The 25713-nt window shown below is 37.9% G+C and overlaps 1 protein-coding gene and 1 long non-coding RNA gene across 3 annotated transcripts in view; one reads left to right on the top strand and one right to left on the bottom strand.

Moving 5' to 3' along the window:
• The window catches only part of hpse2 (heparanase 2), a 176873-nt gene that overhangs the window by 83992 nt on the left and 67168 nt on the right, over positions 1-25713 (bottom strand). Inside the window, exons 4-6 of one of the 2 annotated variants that reach the window (XM_067421959.1) lie at positions 15245-15418; positions 8454-8625; positions 1093-1140 (exon numbers count right to left, since the gene is read on the bottom strand). In XM_067421959.1, coding sequence (XP_067278060.1) covers positions 1093-1140; positions 8454-8625; positions 15245-15418 — 394 coding nt within the window. The remainder of the gene's footprint in view (positions 1-1092; positions 1141-8453; positions 8626-15244; positions 15419-25713) is intronic. The other variant, XM_067421960.1, reaches the window with a different exon arrangement.
• The window catches only part of LOC137045372 (uncharacterized), a 120667-nt gene that overhangs the window by 35826 nt on the left and 59128 nt on the right, over positions 1-25713 (top strand). The window contains exon 2 of the long non-coding RNA XR_010898756.1: positions 10186-10315. This is a non-coding gene — a long non-coding RNA (uncharacterized lncRNA). The remainder of the gene's footprint in view (positions 1-10185; positions 10316-25713) is intronic.

Genomic DNA, 25713 nt, shown 5'->3' with positions numbered 1-25713 from the left:
GTATGTAAGAAATGTATTTCAATTAATCATAAAAGGACCCTGATATGTCACTAGACATTAAGAAATCATATTAATTTCAAATACTTATATCACTAACAACTGTAGTCCGGCCAGGATATTGTCATTTAAAAGTTGTTGTTGCAGCCAGCCCTCAACTGATGTTGAGTTGATGTTATGACCCTCCACCAATCACAAAGTCAGTAGTGTTTCTGCATCCGGGTTGCCAGCTCTGCTCTAGTTACCACAGCTGCCGCTACAAACGTTCCTGCTGGATCCTGCAGCCAATCTGGCAACATCGGGTCAGGGGGGAGGGGGAGAGGGGATACACCGCTCTACAGTCATTTGAAAGTGATTGCAGTACCAGTTTTGGGCACAATCTTACATCCACTTCCTTTAAAATGTATGAATAGTTTTACTGCCCGACAATTCGACAAATGATGCAAATAGATGTGTAAATGTATAAATGTTTTTTTTTTTTTTGTTGCTTTTAAGTTGGTATGGTCTATAGTTTGGTCTATTCTTTCTTTCCTCTCATAACTATACACAATTATATAGGTGCATCTCAACTACTATTCCATGAGGATTTGTAGTTGAAATAATGCAAGTGTGTTTAAACTGAAAATTCCATGTAGTATAAGTACATTTTATATACCCAGATGATACAAATAATTAACCGAAAAGGCAAAAGGGTGGAATGTCAGATGCTTCGAGTTCATGTTTCTCTCTCTCTCTCTCTCACAGACACACACACACACACACACACACACACACACACACACACACACACACACACACACACACACACACACACACACACACACACACACACACACACACACACACACCTTAATGTGCTTTTTTCGGTATTTGCATTGTTTCCCCCCTGCGGTATCAGAACAGACCTGCGACTCATTAATGGGCCATGACCCACCAATTGAGAACTACTGACACTTTCGCATTAGCATTCTGTTTTGGTTTCATACCATTGCAAGGCTGCACTGCATCTTTAGAGATGATCTCAATGTTTCCATAAACAATGGAGAACAATAAAAGGTTATAAAGGTTATAATTTAAAAAAGGTAAAATACCTACTGTTGCCACGTTACTGCGTCAACCACAGAACCGCCGTTTTTCATAAACCTGCAAAAGAGAGGAAAATTCAGGGAAGGTTATTGGTTATTATTGCAATGGAAACACTAATGATACTTCATCATCATTAACGACTCTCCCAAAAAAGAACTGATGGCCGAACACACGGGAGGTGTGTGTTTATTCCGCTGGTGACACTGATCTCATGCTGTGAGTAAATTTGTGCGGAGAGGATAGTTTACCAGGGAGCTGAGTAATCTTAATCAAACCAGGGAGCAAAACTCCTTATAAGGAGCGCAGTTTCTAAACAGCTTTTCATGTGACGGACGCCGAAGCAAAGTTCCGCGCAGAAAAATACGGACCACCCTTCCAAAACTCCACGCCGTCCCATAATTCCCCACCCTCTGTCTGTCTGCTGAGTTAAAACTGCATTTATCATTTCCATCTGAACGAGACTGGTAGCAGCAAGGGGTGGCGTCTCGTTCTGAGGAAGACCTTCGACAAAGCACTTGTGGTTGTAATACCAAGTTTCATTTCAGCCTGCCAAAGTTATGACTGCTCAAAAGCCCCCGCAGGAAAACACGAGCAGGGTTTGTGGCAGAAAGTAATGGGGCGCACCTACACCGCACAGTACAAATCACACAGAGCTGAGAAACTTGTGCAAAAATTATGTCAGATTGCTCAAGTGCTGAGAATTATAGGCCTCCTTGTGGGCCCAGGTTTTCCTCCTTGAAAAATTATTTACTTGAGAAGCAACAATATTACTGAGACTTTTAGTTAGGAGTGGGCCACATTACCAAAATCTAATATAACAATACCTAATGTTACCATGCTATAATTTTAAAGGACAATGGAAGTTTGCAATTATATATTCTACACAATATAAGTAAAAAGAGCTTAAGCTTACTAAAGACAAGTACACTACACAATCAATTAAGCATTTTAACCCTATATATTTATTCACAAAGTAATATTTTTTAATGTTTGATTTTACTTTTTAACAAGTGAAAAATCATGGCAATCATTATTTTTTTTTCTTTTTCAGCGAGTTACATATGTGTCATGTATCAACAGTATACTGATTCAATAGAACTCATTGTTTGGGCTGAAATACATACGAACAACAACAATAGAGAGGACTTTGAAAAACATATTCTAGGTCTCGAAATGTCATAACCTGACGTAACGTCGACAGAATGGAAACTTGTTTTTCTACCAATTAAAACAATTAGTAAAATAATTATGAAATATAAAATAAGTATATGCCTACACTTTTATATGACCTAATAAATAAGACTATAAGCATTGAAATAAATGATAAAATATGAAGACTATTTAATGTTGCTCTTTAATAAACCTATTCAAGTGTAAATAGGTTTAACGTGGGATCTATATGCCAAATAGGCACAGTATACTCTTTGGCGCATGATGTCCTCTGGAGTGGACAGGTGTATTTTTCTGTCACAAAAGAAAGATCCGTTTTTTGTTACATCTTATTTAGCTGAAAAATATTTTTTGTTCCTGTCTGGTTATCTGAGAATAAAAGGATTTAACATTTCTTCCTGAGGTTCTTGGTGCATCTCAACTTTCCTGCGCCATTTTAAATGTATGATATAATGTCTCAAAACTACAAAGAGATACAAAGACAATAATTCAATGGAATCCTAGACAGCGCTTTGGGGGTTCGTCACTTGGTGGTTGGGACATGGTACTAAAATTTAAATAGTTCAAAATGGCTTCCAAATATCTGTCCACTGTAGTGGACGCCATGCATGAACGCGGTTCACTGCAAGCAATAATGGCAGAATAACCGCAATTGCAAGTAATAAAATCACAATTAAAAGAAATAAAATTGTAATTACCTTTTTCCTTATTTAAAAAAGTAATACAAATAATAAATGGTACATTTGATACTGTGGAAATATATATATACACACATACAAACAAAGTAATATAATTACTATTATTATATTTTTTAAATGATTTTAAATATATTTAAATACATACAAAGTAATACTATAATACTATTACAAACCCCCCCCCCCCCCACTATTATCCATTCCAAGATGATGTGGAAAGAACATGTACATTTGAAAAGTCCCTGAAAAGTTGCATCCCAAGTTACTTTCAACCAAATGTTTCAAAGACTTTAAGATGGTTAAGTAATAATTATGAAATTTACTTTCTGCAGTAAATGAAAACATTCCAGGTTTTTTTTCTTTCATTTTGGCAGTTTGTTTTCCCATTATTTTTGTTGATTTGTGTGTGTGTGTGTGTGTGTGTGTGTGTGTGTGTGTGTGTGTGTGTGTGTGTGTGTGTGTGTGGTACAAGTTGGACAGAAAGAACGAGGAAGCTCTGGTCAGGCATTGATAGATTTATGTCTGGCTCTGTCACACAGGAATTATAACCAATTAGTATCCACTCACAAAAGCCATTATTCTACGAAACCAGTTTTTGATGAACGACACAAAAGCACAAACAATGTTAAATGAATACTCTCAAATGAAACCCAGAGGTATTTATCTCAGATGTCATTACAAGAACAGAATTAGAAAAATGTGGTCTTAATGCTAAGCACATCAATACTGGCACTGCTTTAATAAGCTTCTGTCATAAAAAAAATATGTGTTTAGAAGCATTGGTTGGCAGTGTTGCTCGAATCCTCTTTTAAAACCACACACTGAATGATTGAGACAAGACTCTCATTTTGAAGGGAATTCAGTCATGTGGGTTTCCATTAATTATTCGTCCTTTATAGAAACAATGCATCGGAAAGAAAAAAAAAAAGCACTGGGACCTAATGCTTTTCATGGTGTTCATTTCTGTCAGCTGGTTTTCAACAGCATTATTATTCTGCACCATAATCATTCACAAACAAATGACTCTTATGAATCACTGAATCAATCTGAATAATTCTTGATTTACTGACTGCAATAATTCCTTTTATAATGTCTTACTGGAGCATTCAAGATTGAGACAAGCCTCTGCACTCTTGCAGGAGAGAGTGGGAGGAACAAGTAACATGCAGGTGGAACATTGCACTGTCACGCCATTAATAGAGTGACACTTTATTTATCTGACGGTGAGTTTCAATGGTGCTACAGGCCCCTGGACTAACAATCCACATGGAGCAACGTAAACACGACTCAGCTATGTGCTTCTCCAGGCAGGCGGACAGTACCGCGCTCTCTTAAACAATGTGCTCTGGAGATCGCGTATACGAGCCATTAAAACGAGTCGCATATCAGATAAGCCCTTCTGCCAACACCATGCGTGAACAGTCAGGCCTTTCTACACTGAAAGCACAAAACGCCACATGATGTGACAATCAAAGCCTTTCAAAACATATGTGAGTAGTTCTCACGCTGCTGCTCATCTACAGTTCAATTGCAGATCTTGCTATACTAACTAACTTTTAGTTGCATCATAATTTATTCCTGTGATGGCTGAATTTTCAGCATCATTACTCCAGTCTTCCACGATCCTTCAGAATTCATTCTAATATGCTGATTTGGTGCTCAAGAAACGTTTATTATTATAATTATTAGCAATGTTCAAAATGGTTGTTTTGCTCAATATTGTTGATACTTTTTTTCAGAATTCTTTGAGGAATAGAAAGTACAAAAGTACAGAGCCCCGCACATGACATGCAAGAAAAAAAAAGGTAAATCCTGTGCACATTTTACTATTTCGTTCCCTTGATTTATAAATCGGGCGCAAGATTTAGCAAATCGAGGGAACTAAATAGTAAAACGTGCACACGATTAATAAATCATGGGAAACAAATAGTAAAACGTGCACACGATTTAGAAACTGAGGGAACAAAATAGTAAATCGTGCACACAATTTAGCCTACTAGTTTTTTACTCCGTGTCATGTGCGGGGCTCAGTACAAAAGAATAGAAAAATTATTATAAAAAAAATAAATCTGTTAAATTGCCACTTTTTATCAATTGAATGCATCCTTGAATAAATGATTTAGTTTGACCCCAAACTTTTAAACAGTAGTGTATATTTTTATTAGGTTGCAACAATGCAGTTAGTCCACAGTTCAATAAATACCTCGGTTTTTAACCACGGTTTTCGGTTCGGTTTGTTTATTTGCTTCTTTTTTTATTCTATTCTTAGGCGACAGGAAGTTATACTCTTTCTTTATTTTACTTAAAACACTTGAAAAACCTTACTTAAACTTAAAACTTTACTTAAAAAAAACCTTGTACACATTCCTAGTGTATTGTATAATATAAAATAAATATATATAAAGATTTACAGTGGCCGCTCAGAGATGTACAGTAGCATTTAAGTATGCAATTGAATAAATAAATGTAGGTTAAAATTAAAACTACATAGTCTTCAATATACATTGATTATTTTTTTTTTTTTTAATTATTATTCAAGAGCAGTGAGTGATTTTCTCTTTGTCTTTTGTTGTTTTATTAACATAATTTTAGAAGTGAACTGTCACTTAAAGGACAAGTGTTCAATAGGCTGTGTTGCTGTCAATTTAAGGCAGCTCATATACAGACACGCTATTTTACTTTCACTTAAGACATAACCGATGTGTTTATATATGTTAACCTTGTGTGTATTTGACAGTCTTAGCGCAGTAAGTCTACTTAGTCCAGTAATCACGTGTGTGTGACAGGCGCATGTAAAACACGAATGAAATGGTTAACCAGCAAGGCTTTAAAACGCGGCTAAACACCCTTAACTTTAGTGCGTATAATTTAATATTTGCTCATATCTGCGCGCAGACTCACAGACGCACTCAAACAGAGCCGAAATAAACTGAGATGAATATTTCAAACTGAGAGAAATAGAACTAATTAATTAAATGCAAAACCGAAGAAAAAAAAAAGCAATTCACAAGCACGTATTGAACCGTGAATGCTGTACCAAACGGTTCAATATTATATTGAGAATTGTGGCATCCCTAATTTTTATATATTTTTTTCTAAACGAGAAAGTGTAAACTGTTAATGCATCCATCTACTAAAAGCTTCAAAGCTAGAAAATAACTAAAAGCAACACACAATTTCATATTCAGAAATGCACTGTAAAAATATATGATCATGTGTTCTGACAACATATACGTTTTTTACATTGCATTGCAAAATAAGTTAAGCAAAATAAGTAATTTTCAACTTGTTTTTTATAAGTCATATAAGATTCAGGATTTTTAAAAAAAAGGGTTGATTCACCCCCCCAAAAAAAAAATATCATAAATTTTTCACCCTCAGGTCGTTCTAAACCAACTTCGTAACACGAATTAAGATATGTTTGATGAAATCCAAGAGCTTTCTGACATAGACAGCAACACAGCAACCATTTATCAAAGTCAAGAAAGGTAGTAAAGACATTGTTAAAATAGTCCATGTGACTCCAGTGGTTCAACCTTAATGCTATGAAGCGACGGGAATCGTCTGCAAAAAAACAAAACAAAAACTTTATTCAACAATCTCTTCTCCTCTGTGACACTCTCCTATGTGATTCACATAAGCGCTATATTGTGAATAGCCTAACAATGTGAATACAATAAGAGAGTGACATGGGACAGAAGATATTGCTGAATAAAGTAGTTATTTTAGTTTTTTGTGCACAGAAAGTATTCTCGTCACATCATTACATCAAGGTTGAGCCACTGGAGTAACATGGACTATTTTGCAATGCCTTTACTACCTTTCTGGGCATTGAAAGGGGTCGTTGTGTTGCTGTCTATAGGGGGTCAGAGAGCTCTCGGATTTCAGCAAAAATATCTTAAAGGGGGGGTGAAATGCTGTTTCATGCATACTGAGCTTTTTACACCTTTAAAGACTTGGATTCCCATCCTAAACATAGACAAAGTTTCAAAAACTAATGTTGGACGTTTGATGGAGTATTTCTGTGTTAAAAATACTCCTTCCGGTTTCTCACAAGTTTCGGCGAGTTTTTTTCGAGTATGGGTCTAATTGACGTTAAATAGAGCGGAAGGTCCTTGTATGGGCTGTACGGGCTCTTCTCCCGGAAGGGTGCGCGCGCGCGTAACTAGAGGGAGAGAGAGGAAATGCACGCTGTAAACAGTCTCTCAGGTGCAGATCCAGTCCTCCGTGAACACTTATGTCGCGCCCCGGGAAGGCAGCGCTGCATTTGAACCGATTTGAACGCAGAAATGACGGGAAGCTTCAAGGCATCGCTTCAGTCGCGTCGCAAAGTGGATTTCCACGGTCACTGCTGTCACAGGACTTCACCAAATCATACCAAAGAAGTGTGTTTTTGACAGAGCGGTCCTGCTTTGGAAGATGCCGGTGAGTAAATCAACTTCAAATGTCTCTGCTATTGGCTACCGTCGCATGAGTAAACATCAGTAAACGATACGATCGCGTGCTTCGTCATTCAAATGCGCTAACGGTTACTCCATTGTTGTTCTGTATAACGTTACACTAGTCTGACGTGCAAAACCGTTCTGCTTGCTACTTCTAAGGTCTAGTCGCATACAATAGTCCATAAACCGAATCATGTCCTCATACACTGCGAGTAAAGACACAGAAATGTGGAGAGGCCATTAAATACAGTAACTTACATACCACAGAGACGGACGTCCTGATGTTGCCGTTTCTCCTGTTCAGTTTATTTCAGCCTCAGATTTGATTGTGGATCATTATCTGTATTAGCTGAGATAGATGGGTTTCTCCACGCTTGAGGACGTCACCGCTTTGCGCGCTTGTGATTCTTTAGCTCCGCCCACACGATACGCCTCCAGGCGCTCGGTTTTTTCCGGAAAGACTCGGTACAGCCCATATTTCTTTTATAAATATGATAAAACTAAAGACTTTTCGGAGATATGAAGGATGCAATACTACTCTATAGGTACTCAAGATTGACATGAGATTGACTGAAACTGAGTGTTTCACCCCCCTTTAATTTGTGTTCGGAAGACGTAAGTCTTATGGCTTTGAAACTACATGAGGGTGAGTCATTAATGACAGAATTTTCATGTGTTAAAGTTAAAAGTGCAATACTATTATTGGTATCAACACAGCCAAAATATAATATCACCAAAAACCTGTGGAGCTTCCTGCTAATTTCTGCTAGCGGAACAGATTTGAACATGTTTTATAATAACTGCTTACTATTGTAAAATACAATTTATTCCTGTCATGGCAAAGCTGAATGTTCAGCAGCCATTACTCCAGCTTTCAGTGTCAATTGAAAAGTGTTAAACATCATAAAAACAGTTCAAATATCCTATCCGCCAAAACCTGTGGAGTTTTCTGCAGATTCCTCCAGACTTGGTTTATAACTTATTACTCTGCACATATGTCAAACATACAAATAAGTGCATGCAGGGAGGCTATAATATTTCTGAACAAATGACAGACACTCACCCATCTAGTAATAGGATTGCGTTTTTACGAGGACGGCCGATGTTGGGCCCATAGAGGTTAGCTCGGCTGTAGAAACGCACCGACTGCAGTAACGTCCTCAGAAGAGTGTAATCCTGAGCCAGACGAGAGCTGTTGACTGAACGAGCAACCATTGTGCGGTAACTGTTGGGCTCTGTGCGGGGAAATAAAAGAAAAATTACACGATGAGACTCTGCTTTACTACAACATAATCAATGATGAATTCAAAAGGGAATTTGTTCAAAAGTTTGGGGTTTGGGATCTTTGTAATGGTTTTGAAAGTCTCTTTTAACTAAGACTGAATTTACTTGATAAAAAAATGCACAAAAAAGGAGCCTGACAAGCCAGACCCACATCAAGATGTTTGGTCTGGAAACTCACCATAGACAGGACTCAATCCGAGGGGCGGGATAAACGGCTGTCTTTCAAACTCCCTCTGCACGCGATAGGATAGCGCTACACCAACCAGAGCAACGTGAAGCGGAGCTAGTTGATTGATTAAACTTTTGCCATATCCGGTCTGCAAAACTCCGAAAACATCTTCCCTTTTTAAGAATGACTTCAGTGCCGTTCTTTGTTCTTTTCTCAGAGAAAAGCTTAACTCTAAGTCTTCCAGAGTCGCAGTCAAAGCTGATTCAAAAGGCCGCCGTTCGCCAGCTTCTGTGTTTACTAGAAGCACGCAAGCGCAACTCTGCCGTCATTATGTTAAGCTCCGCCCACCGACTCTATACACGATGTGATTGGTCCGACCAGAGTTTGTCGTTTACAGCTCAGAAGGGTATTGAGAGTTGCTAGACAACACTCACAGGCAGATTAGATTTGCTGCTGCTAGGGTGCGTCTAGATTTCTAGGCTAACAAAAAATATTTTAATTTGTTTATCTATCTATCTATCTATCTATCTATCTATCTATCTATCTATCTATCTATCTATCTATCTATCTATCTATCTATCTATCTATCTATAATATGAAACATTAATACAATTTAAAATAACTGTTTTAAATTTTAATATATTTTAAATTTTAATTTATCTGTTCGTAAAGCTGAATTTTCAGTCACAAAATCTTTCAGAAATGATTCTAATATGCTGATTTGCTGCTCATGAAATTATCAATGTTAAAAAACACATTTTAGTGGAAATGGAAAAAAAAAAATCAGGATTCTTTGAACTTTCACTTTAAATTCAAAAGAACACCATTTATTTATTTCGTAACAAATGTGAAAATGTAAACTGTCACTTTTGATGGCTTTTGCCTCAATAAACTGACTTAAATAACTGCTTATTAATATTATTAAGGCAGTTGTTTGTTTAAGTATTAGGTAGACATTGGGTAGGATTACTTGCTTTATGAATAGTGATAAGCAGCTAATATTCTAATAATGTGGATGTTAGTCACGCGTAGCCAGATCTATAGACTGACTTAAAAAGTCTGGACTCTGTCCCAGCTTTCATTGGCCAAAGACCACCCAAGAGGCCGTTTGATTGACGTAATGCAACCTATCACAGTGCCTTTTGTTCCACGTCATGTTTAGGGTAAAGTCGACGTCCCGGGAATAACAGACCGGCCAGCATCTATAAATTATTAAAAAATATTATTATCGTTTCGTGCAAGTTCACTGCAACAACGGAGTTGGAAATTTCCAGCGTTTAGTTGATCACGTTAAGTGCTCATTGTCACAGATGTAAACATGAAGGTGTTCTTCTTCCTCCAGGAGGACCACAATCAGAGGACGACTTTGAAACTTCTGAAGTGTTTCCAGATAAGTGTGCCATATGCATCAGACGTTCAGCCAGCGGTCCATGGGCGTGACTTCTGAGGCTGAGACTATATGGATGGTAATGGTGAGAACTAGACACTAAACTAAAGTCCCACATTTTTAATTTTAAATCTTACTGACCCCAAACCTTTAAAAGGTAGTAAATATATTTGGACTTTTTTTCTTTGGAGCTTGACAATTGTGGCAAGTACAAAACGCATTTTCGCTGAGCTATGCCTTTAAGACTTTTGATGCAAGCTGACACCCGATCGCAAACTGCCTTTGAATTACGACCTATATTGCGGTCAGCACTTTGTAAACTATTTAAACAAGGCAACACTTGTGGGAGGTGCACACTTGAAATCACAGCGAGGACGTTACAGAAGTCAAGTGGCGAACTTTATAAACATCTCAGCCTGTGTGAGTGTGTGTTTGTGTAGGGAGAGAAACACAGAAATGCTGAGCTTATGTGTCAATACAGTACTGGGCCAGACCGAGGCCAGTGGAAAATATGAGACATTATTATTATCCATTAAAATATTATCCAGATCCTATCATTTGGAAAAAGCATAAATAACACAGTCATGAAATAAATCATCCCAGTGCCCATGCATCACTTTGTGTCACCCTGGCACGACCCACTCAATAAACATCCACCCACAGCTGAAAATATTTCCCTTTGTTTCATTTGGACTCTTAGTTCGCTTGAAAGTGTTTGTTTTTGAATTAACAGCTTCGCAAAATCTGATTTAGCAAGTTATCCCTAACAGCTTTTCTTCGGACGTGATTATTGTTACAGTTGAGGACAGAAAGACAAACATCCAAATGGTTGTTCCAGTAATAACGTGCTTTTATTAGAATTCGTTCAATGGAAAGATTCGACTCTAATCTGGACTCTTATTCAGTATTACATGACAGATATTAATTAAGATATTATATAATAATTTTTACATTCAATATGAGCAGGCAAATTGAGCTGTCTCTTTTTAGGCGTTCTGCTTCCTTCGGTCTCATGACAAGCTTAGAGCAAAAGCAGCACACCTGCAGTTTTTCTATGCAAACAGCTAGTAACGTTTTGACACATGTAAATTGTAGCCAATAAACAAACGATTAAGAGAATATATGGTTTGTGTACATTCTTAAATCGGTCTCTGGCATTTTTATAGGTTTAGTGTTTATTATGGAAAATACTAAGGTTGCAATATATATATATAGACAGCATTTGCAGCTTGTAGCATATGTAGTATAGTGTGTGTATATATATATATATATATATATATATATATATATATATATATATATATATATATATATATATTATACACACACACACACACACACACACAGTATATATACTACGGATAAAATGTAATGATTGGAACCCATTATCAAGTCAAAAGTGTGTTGTTTTGATGTTTATAGAGAGACATTTGATACAAAGGCATCATGAATGGGGCAATTTGCAGCATGCCTGGCATAGGACAAAGGATGAATGAGTGCTTAGAGCAGATTACAGAGTCACCAGGTGTCCTTTTGGATTCTGCTTTGTGAATTTGTCTCCTGACATAAGCCTATCCGAATGGGATTAGTTTTATATGAAGAGGTGGGGTAATGTATTAACGACCAGAGCTTCTTGAATTGGCCTTGCCAGTACTTTTTCCAGACTGCACATGAAAGCCTGCTTCTATAAAATTTTCTCAGTTTATCCAGCGGACACTTTTCCCGCCTGTATGCCGCCGTACATCAAGCACTTCAAGTGTCTCAAGTGGGTGGTGGTCAATGAGAAGACAGCAGAAAATTAGAAGATACTTGTTGAGTATAGATTTATGGGCCTTTTTAAATTTGCCATTTTTTTCTCAAACATTTTTGTGCTATCACTTCAAGACAGTGTAAAGAAAGAATGAGACTATAAGGATAAGGACAAATGAAGTTTCACAACTTGTTTCATGATTTATTTTGCTTGTATTAATAAATGAAATGTAATTTCTCATCTTAATGCAATCATGTTTAATGTTTCCAGCATAAATAATTATCTAAGCAAAATGCGTAAAGGCATATAATATTTTTTGTATTAAAATATCCAAAACCCACTAGAACAATGTTATATATTTTGTTGACTTGTGTACTTACATTATCCCAAATTTTTAAATAAGCAGTTTTAACCAGGACATGGACCATTGCCTATCAATGACATCATACCATCGTTTCCAGTTTTATTTAGTAGAAACTATAGAAACACCAAAGACTCTTTAATATGTGTTTTAGTAGACAGTGGAGCAACTGTTTGGATACATTCATCAACAGAAAGCAAATCATTGTTATATAGCTCAACACAGTTAGTCTTATTGTTTAAATCTCATTGTTACCGTGTTTTACCATGCCTTATATCGATCTTGATTACTGCAGTTTGCAACAAGTGTCTCATATAGCCGCAGAACGAACATACAGAGTAGCACTATAACATAACACATTATAACGATTACAACACACTCAAATGTATCTAATATGATAAAACAGTGCAGCATTACCCTACATGCCCATGACCGGGAAAAGCAGATATGCGGCATAATAAAAGCTCAGTGAATTCAAGGCGTCATCAAGCTACGTCTTTGTTTTGTGTCCACTTCTAGCGGCATAGTTACTTATTGTGGCTTTAACACAATTGCTCAGTTCTGTGACAGCGTTGTATAAATGTACACACCTATTTTATCATTTTGTCAAAACTTAAGAGCTGATTGTGAATGTACAAAGATTTATAGACTTCCTGTGGGGAAAATCAAGCTTTTAATGTTGTTTATCTATGTGGTGTTTTTATTACGCTTTCAGACAAACAATGTGAAAATTCATAAGTCAACACCATTGCTGAGTATTTTCTCCCTAAAATTAAAGTGTACCAAAGACAGTCTCAAAAATCCGGTTTGATTCAGATATCATAGATTACTTTGTAATTTAGCATATAATGAACTATTGCTATTAACTATTGCTACAATTTCTGAAGCAGGGGCTGGTCTCGAGAAGCCAGGTTGTTCCACTATTTTCTGTTGATATGAAAAATCCTGTAAATTTAGCAATATAGTGGTTGAATTGCAGTGGAGCAAAAAAGTATTTAGTCAGCCACTAATTGTGCAAGTTCTCCCACTTAAAAAGATGAGCGAGGCCTGTAATTTTCACCATAGGTACACTTCAACTATGAGAGACAGAATGGTGAAAAAAAATCCAGAAAATCACTGTCTGATTTTTAAAGAATGCATTTGCAAATTATGGATGAAAATAAGTATTTGTTCACCTAGAAAAAAAGCAAGATTTCTGGCTCTCACAGACCTGTAACTTCTTTAAAAGGCTCCTCTGTCCTCCACTCGTTACCTGTATTAATGAAACCTGTTTGAACTTGTTATCAGTATAAAAGACACCTGTCCCTCAAACAGTCAAGACTCCAAACTCCACTGGCCAAGACCAAAGAGCTGCCAAAGGACACCAGAAACAAAATTGTAGACCTGCACCAGGCTGGGAATACTGAATTTGCAGTAGCTTGCACAGCCAACACAGCTTGGTGTGAATAAATCAACTGTGGGAGCAATTATTAGAAAATGGAAGATATACAAGACCACTGATAATCTCCCCCATGGGGTCAAAATGATCACAAGAACGGTGAGCAAAAATCCCAGAACCACCTAGTAAATTACCTGCAGAGAGCTGGGACTAAAATAACAAAGGCTACCATCAGTAACACACTATGCCGCCAGGGACTCAAATCCTGCAGTGCCAGACGTGTCAGCCTGCATAAGCCATGACAATGATCGCAAACACACCGCCCAGGCAACGAAGAACTGGCTTCGTAAGCATTTCAAAGTCCTGGAGTGGCCTAGCCAGTCTCCAGATCTCAACCCCATAGAAAAGTTGAAGTTGAAAATCTGTGTTGCCCAGTGACAGCCCCAAAACATCACTGCTCTAGAAGAGATCTGCATGGAGGAATGGGCCAAACTACCAGCAACAGTGTAAAAACCTTGTGGTTTCTACTTTCATAAAACATTTGACCTCTGTCAAACAACAAAGGGTATATAACAAAGTATTGCGATTAACTTTTGTTATTGACCAAATATTTATTTCAAACTTTCAAAAGAAACTCGAAACTCAAATTTTAACTCGAGTTAAAAGTCCCTTCTGCTGTCCATAAATGTATCCATTTAAACTCATCTTCTGATCATCAAAATGACAAACATTTTCTTCTTGGAAATGTGTTCATGCTTTAAAATATTTTGAATGTAACTCTGCACTCTTGTTTCATTTAGTAGGCTATGTGTGCACAGTTGCTATTGGAAATATTGGTTTAATTCAGTCATATGTTAGAAGCAGAAACTGGTTTAGAAGAAGTAGAGTAAGAGTGAATTATACAGGCCAGTCTACATGTCGATGTATCAGAATGGTAATGCATTTTATGTATCACCCTCTACAATCAACCCTCTACCAAACAGCTAATAATGTGTTACTTATGTTGTTACATAAACCATTTTCCCGTTCTCCATCTCAGAGTCAGACAGGTGCCTTCTAAAAATCAGCATAATTTGAACATCATAGAAAGCCTACAAAGGAAAGCACCGTCCCGCATTTTGACGGGACTGGTTACATGTTTGTGGCGGTAAGAAACAGGGCCAGTTTCAAAACGTGTTTTTGAGACTATCTTCGGTACTATGCCGTTTTAAGGAGAAAATACTCAACAATGCTGTTTACTGATTCATTTGCACATGGTCTTCCTTAAAGCATATTAAAAATAACCACACAGACATTTAAACAATATTACAAACTTGATTTTCACCACACTTGTTCAATAATTCCACCTTGCAAGGATTAAACCTGCAACCTTTTAGGTACACACTCAAACAATAATTACTTCTAGATGGATTCTTGTTTTCTACTTCTGTAGATGAATGATGTATGTCATTCCATGTGGCTGAATGACAGCATGTTAAAGTTAACCCTAAATAGCATTTTTGAATCTGCAGCAGAGAGGACTCACCATTTCCGAGCTCCCAGGAGATATTGTATTTTTTGCCGGCGCTGTATTTGAGCAGGTTCAGAGCACTGGAGGCGTTCCATGAGTTGTCAGGGTTTCTGTGCAAGGCATTCAGCCCAAAGATCAGGTGCAGTCCCGCGCAGTCGGCAAAGTTGTAGAGTTTGTCTAAAGACCTGGCTGGGAAAAAGCCAGACAAAGCTGTAACATTGATACTCAATTTTTTTAATCATAGAAACCATTATACATTTGTTCTTTAAAATGTCAAAATACCATTGGACTATTGAGGTGTTTCTCAACTGGTAAGTTGCAAGATGTTGTCAGTTAGTAAGCCATTGAAGTACCAAAAAATTAAGTGACTGGTATGTTTTGTGTTTGCTGGGAAGGATTTGCATGCAGCTAAGATGTTAATTATATTCATCAGGATCAGTGTCCATGTTGAACAGTTCATATTAGTATTGTGTATTTACCATGGTAACTGTTTCCATAACCTTAACTCAAAATATCACTTTATTTTCACTTTGTGCTATTTTCTATATTTTTAATGACTTTTGTCATTGTATTAACAAAAATAGTTTGGGACTGTTATTTAAAAGCCTTATCTTATATACTGTTTATTCATCAGTGTTAGTGATATTCTACTTGTGTGTGTTTGTGTCAAAAATAAAAAATGAGTCGGGTGAGGTCTACTGGACTATTGCATTCTGACTATAGTAATTTCCATTATTATACTTTATACACTCACCTAAAGGATTATTAGGAACACCTTTTCAATTTCTCATTAATGCATTTATATAATCAACCAATCACATGGCAGTTGCTTCAATGCATTTAGGGGTGTGGTCCTGGTCAAGACAATCTCCTGAACTCCAAACTGAATGTCAGAATAGGAAAGAAAGGTGATTTAACCAATTTTGAGGGTGACATAGTTGTTGGTGCCAGGCGGGCTGGTCTAAGTATTTCACAATCTGCTCAGCTACTGGGATTTTCACACACAACCATTTCTAGGGTTTACAAAGAATGGTGTGAAAAGGGAAAAACATCCAGTTTGCTGCAGTCCTGTGGGCAAAAATGCCTTGTTGATGCTAGAGGTCAGAGGAGAATGGGCCGACTGATTCAAGCTGATAGAAGAGCAACTTTGACTGAAATAATCACTCATCACAACCGAGGTGTGCAGCAAAGCATTTGTGAAGCCACAACACGCACAACCTTGAGGCAGATGGGCTACAACAGCAGAAGACCCCACCGGGTACCACTCATCTCCACTACAAATAGGAAAAAGAGGCTACAATTTGCATAAGCTCACCAAAATTGGACAGTTGAAGACTGGAAAAATGTTGCCTGGTCTGATGAGTCTCGATTTCTGTTGAGACATTCAGATGGTAGAGTCAGAATTTGTCGTAAACAGAATGAGAACATGGATCCATCATGCCTTGTTGGTGGTGGTGTAATGGTGTGGGGGATGTTTTCTTGGCACTCTTTAGGCCCCTTAGTGCCAATTGGGCAGCACTTAAATGCCACGGCCTACCTGAGCATTGTTTCTGACCATCCCTTTATGACCACCATGTACCCATCCTCTGATGGCTACTTCCAGCAGGATAATGCACCATGTCACAAAGCTCAAATCATTTCAAATCGGTTTCTTGAACATGACAATGAGTTCACTGTACTAAAATGGCCCCCACAGTCACCAGATCTCAAACCAATAGAGCATCTTTGGGATGTGGTGGAACGGGAGCTTCGTGCCCCGGATGTGCATCCCACAAATCTCCATCAACTGCAAGATGCTATCCTATCAATATGGGCCAACATTTCTAAATAATGCTTTCAGCACCTTGTTGAATCAATGCCACGTAGAATTAAGGCAGTTCTGAAGGCGAAAGGGGGTCAAACACAGTATAAGGCCTCGTTTCCACCACAGGAACTTTAACCAGGAACTTTGGGTGGTACTTGGTGTGTTTAGACCGCAGGAACCAGGGTCTAAATGAAGTTCTGGGTAAATATTTCCCCTCCAAACGGCCCTGCTCGCGAGGTAGTACTTTTTTAAAGTTCAGGAACTTTCAAGGGCGGGACTTGGGCGCTGAACATGCTGATTGGTTTAGCATTTTATTTCAACCGGCATTTTTAAAAGTCTTTTGCGAGGTTCGGTCTACGTTCAGTAAATATCAGTCTTGCTCTCTGTCTGATGGCGCGCGTTCATCTCAGCCATCTCACGTGCAATGTCCGTAATAGCTGATAATAATATACATTGTCATTTTAAATCTAGCTTTACAAGCTTTCTGAATATGCTGCAGTCTGCTGGATCTCCATATTGGTGCTCTTTTCTGTCGTTGTTAATTTCCTCTTTAGTAAACCTAAACATAACCAGCAAAAAGCAGCACAGCTTGAATCTCTTCCATACTCGTTATTAATTTTTTTACAGTCTATTTTTCACCATGTAAACGACCTGACCGATTACTTTTAAGTGTGCGTCCTTACATGACGTGACAGTAGGCTTGGGCGGTAATACGGTAAAATGGTATACCGCGGGATCTAAAAATAGCAACGGTATCAGTTTCAATACCGTCAAACCGTCAAAAAAAAAAAAACAGATCAACTTACATATTGCTGATCAACAATTAATTATTAAATATTTAATAAGTTGAACTAATTAAACTATTTACATATTAAATACTATTTATTTATTAAATGCCTAAATATGTATATGCGTTGTTGTGACAGCGTGGATGAGAGAGAGAGAGAGAGAGAGAGAGAGAGAGAGAGAGAGAGAGAGAGAGAGAGCGGAAAAGACGGCGAGTCGGGCACTGAGTTATTCGGTCTCGAAAAAGAACATAGCTTCTGCAGTTTGGAAGTATTTTGGGTTTTGACGGTAAATACAGACGAGGCAATTTGCAAATTGTGCAACAAAAAGATGACCGCAAGAGATGGAAATACCTCGAACCTAAGGGCGCATATCCGAAACCACCATCCCCACTGCTGCGTGGATGAAAAACAGAGCGCACCCTCGGACTATGCTGTAATATTGCCGAAGCCTTTTGTCACACAGCTGGCAATGTAAGCAATAAGCATGAACTCCACAAAAATCAAGTGGACATGGGACTCACAAAAAAAAAAGTCAATTGTCTGACAATTGTCTCATAACGGTAAGCATAAAACGTGCAGAGAGTTTCTCAGGGGCAGGGGCTCAAATGTAAAAAATAAAATAAAAATATAGGCCTATATATATATATATATATATATAAGCCAAGCCAACAGTTTGTTGATGCTGTCTGAGCCTTACATCATAATGTTTTAATTATTCACGGTAATACCGTATACCGAGGTAAAATAGGGAGGAGGTTTGACGGTATCAAAATTTGGATACCGCCCAAGCCTACGTGACAGCGCGCGCCGCGCTCATGTTGACAAGAGAGGAGAGCTAATTTTTCTGAGGGGTAAACTTTTTATTTCGTAAGTTATGAAGATAATGTTGGAATAATGACACAGCCTATATTGCCCCAGGCAGTTTTTACTTTAACTGTGCCTGACAGAAGATTTTTTTTCTTCTAAGATGATTATTACACTTTACAACAGATAAATAGCTTATATAATACTGTATTAGTCCTGGTGGCCGTTAAGAGTTGCTATGGTTACAGTTAACATATTCCAGCTGCTGGAGAAAACAGCGTTGACATTTTTGATGCGGCAGACAAACTGCATGTGATAAAATGATTGCGTTTGAAAGTCATTACATGTAAACACCAGATCGGTTTAGATAACGTCTCATGTAAACAGTCCACTAAATCTTTCAATCGGTACACACAAAAATGATTACTGTCCGTCACTGACTTGGAGGAGCAGTCCTACATCACCGGACTAATTTGCCTAATCTTCACGGAACTCTATTTAGCGGTGGAAACGTAGACAGTTGTTGCAGATCTGGGGGGGAGAAAAGTTCCTGTAAAAAAGTTCCTGGTACAAATTGTTCCGGGTAATTTTAGTGGAAACGGGGCTTTAGTATGGTGTTCCTAATAGGACCGGGACTCGATAAAAAAAAATTAATCTAATTAATTAGAGGCTTTGTAATTAATTAATCGAAATTAATCGCATTTTACTTGCATATAAATATTTGACCTGAGAACAATGAGAAGTAATTTTTTCACATGGATTTTTAGTATACCATTGAATAATGACTGAATACATACGCTTAATCAACAAAATATTGTTTATTTATTTTAGTCCAGCAGACACCAGCGCAATGTTTGCCATTAAGTGTAGCAAAAGCATATTTCTGATATTTGAGGCTCGATGTGCTGCGGTGATACGCAAATTCCTTGTTGTATAGCTTGCACACAACCATGCTCTTGTCGACGCTTCCTTTCGTTTTTTAAAACAAAATTTCCCATCCACAGGGCCAAGCAAAACGGTCTCATCAGCTTCTTCATTCATGTTCACTATGGTTTGTTGTTGACGTGACTCGTGAGCGCTAGTTGGTGTTACAGTATAATCGGTCCGTCGAAACTCATTCATTGAAAAACGTTCCGCGGTGTTATTGGTATTTATTTTTTTGCGTAATTAATTAACGCGTTAAAGTCCCGGCCTTAGTTCCTAAGAATCCTTTAGGTGAGTGTATGTCATATTCCTTTAAAAAATGAAAACTTAAAGTTGTACCTTTTTTAAGGGTTTGTTCACACTTATAATTTCTTTCGCTTGATTTCAGACCAAAACAAAAAAAAACATTTAGTTTGTGTCCGCTTAGCATTCAGATTGACATTTTAACACCGAACCTAAAGGCATAAGGATATGTTCACAATCTGATTGGTCAGCTTTTATGACCTATTTTTCACAACATAACTTACAGAACGTCCAAAACAATGCTGTGTGCTGGGATAAATTTGTTCATTGTATGTATAGCCTACATATGATGTTATTTTGACCATCTGAGATCTAGTAATCAGGTAACCGAGCAATCGCACCAGGGTTCATTTTAATTCAAGTTTTGATGCACAGGGCACAAGCAAACACAACATGCAAACAGATTAAAGGAAATAAAAAACAAAAATGCATCAAATAAAGTATTCAAATTTTAAATATGCCAGAAAGACAGACATGATATGTCTTCTTTTCTTTTTCTTTTTTGCTAATGGACAGCCGTTGGCTAATGTTTGGAAATTCTATCTGTTAAGAGCGGCAAAAATAAACACAAATATTTCAGTACCCTTTGACTTCATTTCCTGTGTTTAAAAAGAAGCAGATGAAACCAAGAGAGGCGCACAGGGAGCCCCATCATGTCAGTGGTGAAAGATTTTGTGCTAAGGGTCATTTATAAGAAGTGGATCCTTTATTTTATGTTGGCACCCATGACTTTGGTCCGTTTCAATGCCGAATCAACCATTTCATTTTAAGAAGACTTATGAGCATTTTCAAAGTTCCTTCATTCACAAAGTTCCTACATCCTTTCTGTCTGTTTATTAACTATATTGGCTCATTTCATTGTACATTCAATTACCAATAAGAGTGTAGTGCAGCTTCGAGGAACACATTTTACTGTATTTAAATCCTTTCCACAGACAAAAACATCAGCACAGAAAATGCTGCAGGTCTGGAGATTCTTTCTGGGCATATGTACAAACGGCTAACATCATAAGGTAGTCTTGGCATTAAAAGCACCCAAATACATCTGTTCAGAGATTACATTTATTATATTCTTTGACTGCAACATGGGCAGAAGTTATGTTCCTCTCTTTAGCATTTTTGGGTAGATGTGAATCGGAGAAAAGCAAAACAAGAATGCAAACAACAGGCAGAAAATCAGTCAGCATGGATGGTAATGGACATTGGCGTGACTGCTAAAATTCAGTTTAATGCAATCTTTATAGCTTTCATCGCAATTTAAAACATCACCATTAACGGTAAAGTGTCGTTTCCTAAATAGCCTACGTAAATATTCTAATCACATAGACGGTCGTACAAAGTCTCGTAAAAAGATCCAACACATAGCTTCCCTGAGTACCAAACTATAAAAGCTGGTCTTTTAAATCAGCACGTTAAAGCAGCAGGGAAATGTTCCAATTACAGACTCGTTAAAATATTACCATAATGAGGTCAAGATTATGTTTAATTTAAACAAGCAGTGAAACACCAATGACAGACCTTTTATCACTCTTACTTAGCAGGCTTTCAGACATCAAACAAAAGCAGTTATATTGCCTTGTTGACTATAATTAAAAGGCCTTTATACAGCACGTCATATTATATCATTATACCAATCTGGCATAACATTATGACCCTAATATTGTGTTGGTCCCCCTTTTGCTGCCAAAACAGCCCTGACCTGTCACACCGAAGGTGTGCTGTGGTTTCTGCCACCAAGACAAGATTTTAGCAGCAGATCATTTAAGTCCTGTGAGTTGTGAGGTTAGGCCTCCGTGGATCAGACTTCTTCATTCAGCACATCCCACAGATGCTCGATTAGATTGAGATTTGGGGAATTTAGAGGCCAAGTCAACACCTCAGACTCATTTTTGAGTCTTTGAGCTCCTCAAAACATTCCTGAACTATTTTTGCTTTGTGGCAGGGTGTATTATCCTGCTGAAAGAGGCCACAGCCACCATGGAATACCGTTTTCATGAAATGGTGTACTTGGTCTGCAAAAATGCTTAGGTAGGTGGTACTATCTAAGTAACATCCACATGGACCCAAAGACCTAAGTTTCCCAGCAGAACATTTCCCAAATCTTTACACTGCCTCCGCTGGCTTGCCTTCTTCCCATAGTGCACATCCTGGTGCCATGTGCTTACTTGCTGCCTAATATATCCCATCCACTAACAGGTGACGTGATAATGATCAGGTGAAGAGATAATCAGTGTTATTGACTTCAACTGGTCATAATGTTATGCCTAATCGACGGAGCACTCCGATTACTTATGAATGGGAGAAAGTGCAATGCCCAATATGGCGAATAAGCCCTGCCTTCTAAATGAAAGAACCAATCATATAGTTAAATCATCGGGTCACTGCAGCTGCCGTTAGAAGCTCCGGTTACTATAGAAACAGTCAGTGTTCTGAGATGCGCTCTTACACTGCAAGCGTGCTGTGAGCGTCTCAGTTGCGTGGTGTGTCCGTTTTTTTCCCCGGCTCCTATGTTAACAGGTTAGAGCTTGCACACTGCCTGCGTAATACTTGCATCTCACACGCGGCCCGAGCCTTGTGGAAAATGTGTACATGCTAGAAATAGGACAGACGTCTATTTTTCACGCGACACGCGAGCGTGTTGGAAGCGTTTCCAGGCAAAATAGAATAGGAAAAGATAGAGGTGTAACGATTCATCTACTACATCGATGTATCGATTTATATTCCTATGATCCAACTATATCGATCTGTGCTCGGCAAGTTGGCCTTCTGGACGACATATATCGATCTAATATCGTTTTAAAAGGTAATCAATCGAATGTATCGATAATAGGAAACAATGCATTTGATTTTAGCACCTTTAACAAGCTCCGTTTCACCTTCGTTGCTCTGGTTGGTTGTAGCGCTGTCCTATTGGGTGCAGAGGGAGTTTGAAAGACAACCGTTTATCCCGCCCCTCAGTTTGAGCTTTCAATGGTGAGTTTCCAGACCAAACATCTTGATGTGGTTCTGGCTTGTCACGCTAGTTAAACATTACTCAGTCTGCCTATATGTGACGTCAGCCACGCACCACCAGTAGCAGCGCAAAGAAAACAAAACATGGTAAATGGACTGCATTTATATAGCGCTTTTATCCAAAGCGCTTTACATTTTTGCCTCACATTCACCCATCCATACACCGACGGCGATCTCAGCCATGCAAGGCGCCTTGCTCATGGACACTTCGACACTTGATCAGGTGGAAACGGGGATTGAACCACCAACCTTCTGGTTTGAAGACAACCTACATGAACCACTGAGCCACTGCCGCCATAGCACAGACAGGATTTGTCATGACAGCGGATGACAGAGCAGAAGCCAACTAGTGAGAAATGATCAAGCCAGAGGTCAAAACATTGTTTTCTGAATTGCGGCCCAGTTTTTGGAAACACTTTGGCTTTGGAAAAGACGGAGATGTTCTAAATAAGTCGTTTGCTGTTTGTAGTAGTATCAGGTTCAGCCACTGCTCATTCTACCTGAAGAGATGTTGTTTGCACTTTACTTTTGATATTAATATTGTAATATTTTGATTTTGAAAAACAAGCAGAAGTAGCAGTAGTAGTATGTTGGTTGCAATTACTGTACTTTTATTGAAAATGAGAGCAAAAAAGGTTAACTTCCTGTTAATTCATCCTAAACTGTTGGTTACACTTTATTCAAATAAAATGTGACACATTTGCCATTACCTTTTTGTTCATATCCATTGATACCTGGTTCCCTTAAAAGAAACAACAGAAATCTAGGAAACTTCACCTGCATGTATTTATTTCAGTCACACTGATTAAAATTTTTGGCTAAAAATTAACTGAATCGATTTCAAGTCACTGAATCGTTTCGGATCGTATCGTTCTAAATTAACCAATATCGTCCTTGAATCGTATTGACAAACTCAAATCGTGATACGAATCGAATCGTTGTTAAAACGAATCGTTACACCCCTAGGAAAAGATGTTTATATGTCATTTTGACATGAATACATATTAATAAAGGACATTTTCATGTCTGAAAGTCTCTAGGTTAACACAAATGCAGATATAGGCCTAATTGTAATAATTAAAAATAAACATAATTATCGATTTTGAAATGTTGCAATTGTCAATACAGAACGAACTATTGAGCTTATTTTGCCGTAAATACCATATAGTGGTCAATACTGCCGACATTTTCTCTGCTGTATCAGTAGGCTATATATTTATGTTTAACATAAAATATACATGAAGTATAGGCCTTCCCTGTACATCAATTTGCAGCAGCACCGCGTCAGACACACTTCTGGTGTGCAAAGACAGAGAAAACGCAAAGCACACACTGACAAGCAACAGAAACGCCATGCTCATGCCATGCTTGCAGTGTGTCTCCGGCCTCAGGACTGTGTATGCGCATTAGCTTTGCCCAGGCTAAAAATGCTAGACCCCTGAAGGTCTGCTGCGGTATCTGGCACCAAGATGTAAGCAGAATATCATTTATGTTCTGTAAGTTGCAAGTTGGGGCCTCCATGGATTGGATGTGATTGTTTGGCACATCCCTTAGATGCTTGATTGGATTGAGTTACAGTAGCTCGTCTGTTTGATCGGACCACGCGGGCCAGTCTTTGCTCCCCAAGTTCATTAATGAGCCTTGGCCGCCCATAACCCTGTCACCGATTCACCACTGTTCCTTCCTTGGACCAGTGGACATAATACATTGAAACATGTTTATAGAGTATTATGGGAGTTATTTTTGTTGTGCAGCCTTTTATTAAAAGGCTTTGCACTACAAAGTTATTAAAACGGTGCAGTATATCAAAGACAGGTGGATGGAAAACATGCAGGACTCTGCTGTCAGGGCAGAGGAGGAAACAGATCCAGATGTGATTTTGTTCCTCAGGTAACCCACAATTTTGCTCCTCACTACACTATAGATCAGGCAGAGAACCAGCATAGGAACCACTCTAAATGTGCATTGATAACTTATAAACACATGCATTTGGGAATTCTGTAAAAAATATTAAGCAATAAACATAAGCACGAAGTTTGTTGTTCTGAATCAGCCCAACATATAATCTGTCAGTTCTGTATACAGTAGTCCAGTGTTCGGCATTTTGCGTACGTGAGTTTTTGTTGTAGATGTCTATTTAAAAAAAAAAAAAAAGTGTACTGTGCTAATTGAGATTTCTTACAGCTCTTACAGGTTGTTGGCCTTGTCTGTTTCGTTGCTTCTATTACTCTCCCCTTTTTTGTAAGTCGCTTTGGATAAAAGCGTCTGCTAAATGATTAAATGTAAATGTAAATGTACAAGGATGTACAAGCCATGTGATACTGTAAACAGATTACAATAGACGGAATGCAACACTATCGACCAACAATTGTAGTATTTTTGTTATTTAAAGAAAAAAAAAGTGTTATAGTAATTTAATTTAAACGTGTTAGTAATATTTATCTGTTATAAATATTTTTAAATATTAAAAATAAAATATTTATATTTTTTGTAGAACATTTTTGGACCATGTGCCTGGTGTTTTTTCTGTTGTTAAACTAGGAAGTTTAACTAAGAAGTGGATTCGGACACACCCTAAGTACGCTTGCACCATGTGCTTCAGACATGCGCTCACATCATTAAAATAGGTCCCAGCAGTGATAAAATTTACTGTCAGCAAACTCTGATCTAACACAGAACCTCATGGCCGTTTCATAACTTCACACCTTTTGATAACACACTAGATAGATAATATTATAAACAATATGGGTTTAATTCTGTAAGTTAGATAATGCCTAATTTGGCATCTGTAGCCTGTTTTACTGTATTATTTCACCAACGGGTGATTTGAAACGTATATAATGCATTGT

The sequence above is a fragment of the Pseudorasbora parva genome, chromosome 17 (genome assembly GCF_024679245.1).
Source record: "Pseudorasbora parva isolate DD20220531a chromosome 17, ASM2467924v1, whole genome shotgun sequence".
Taxonomy (NCBI): domain Eukaryota; kingdom Metazoa; phylum Chordata; class Actinopteri; order Cypriniformes; family Gobionidae; genus Pseudorasbora; species Pseudorasbora parva.
This window is presented reverse-complemented; position numbering and strand designations above follow the sequence as displayed.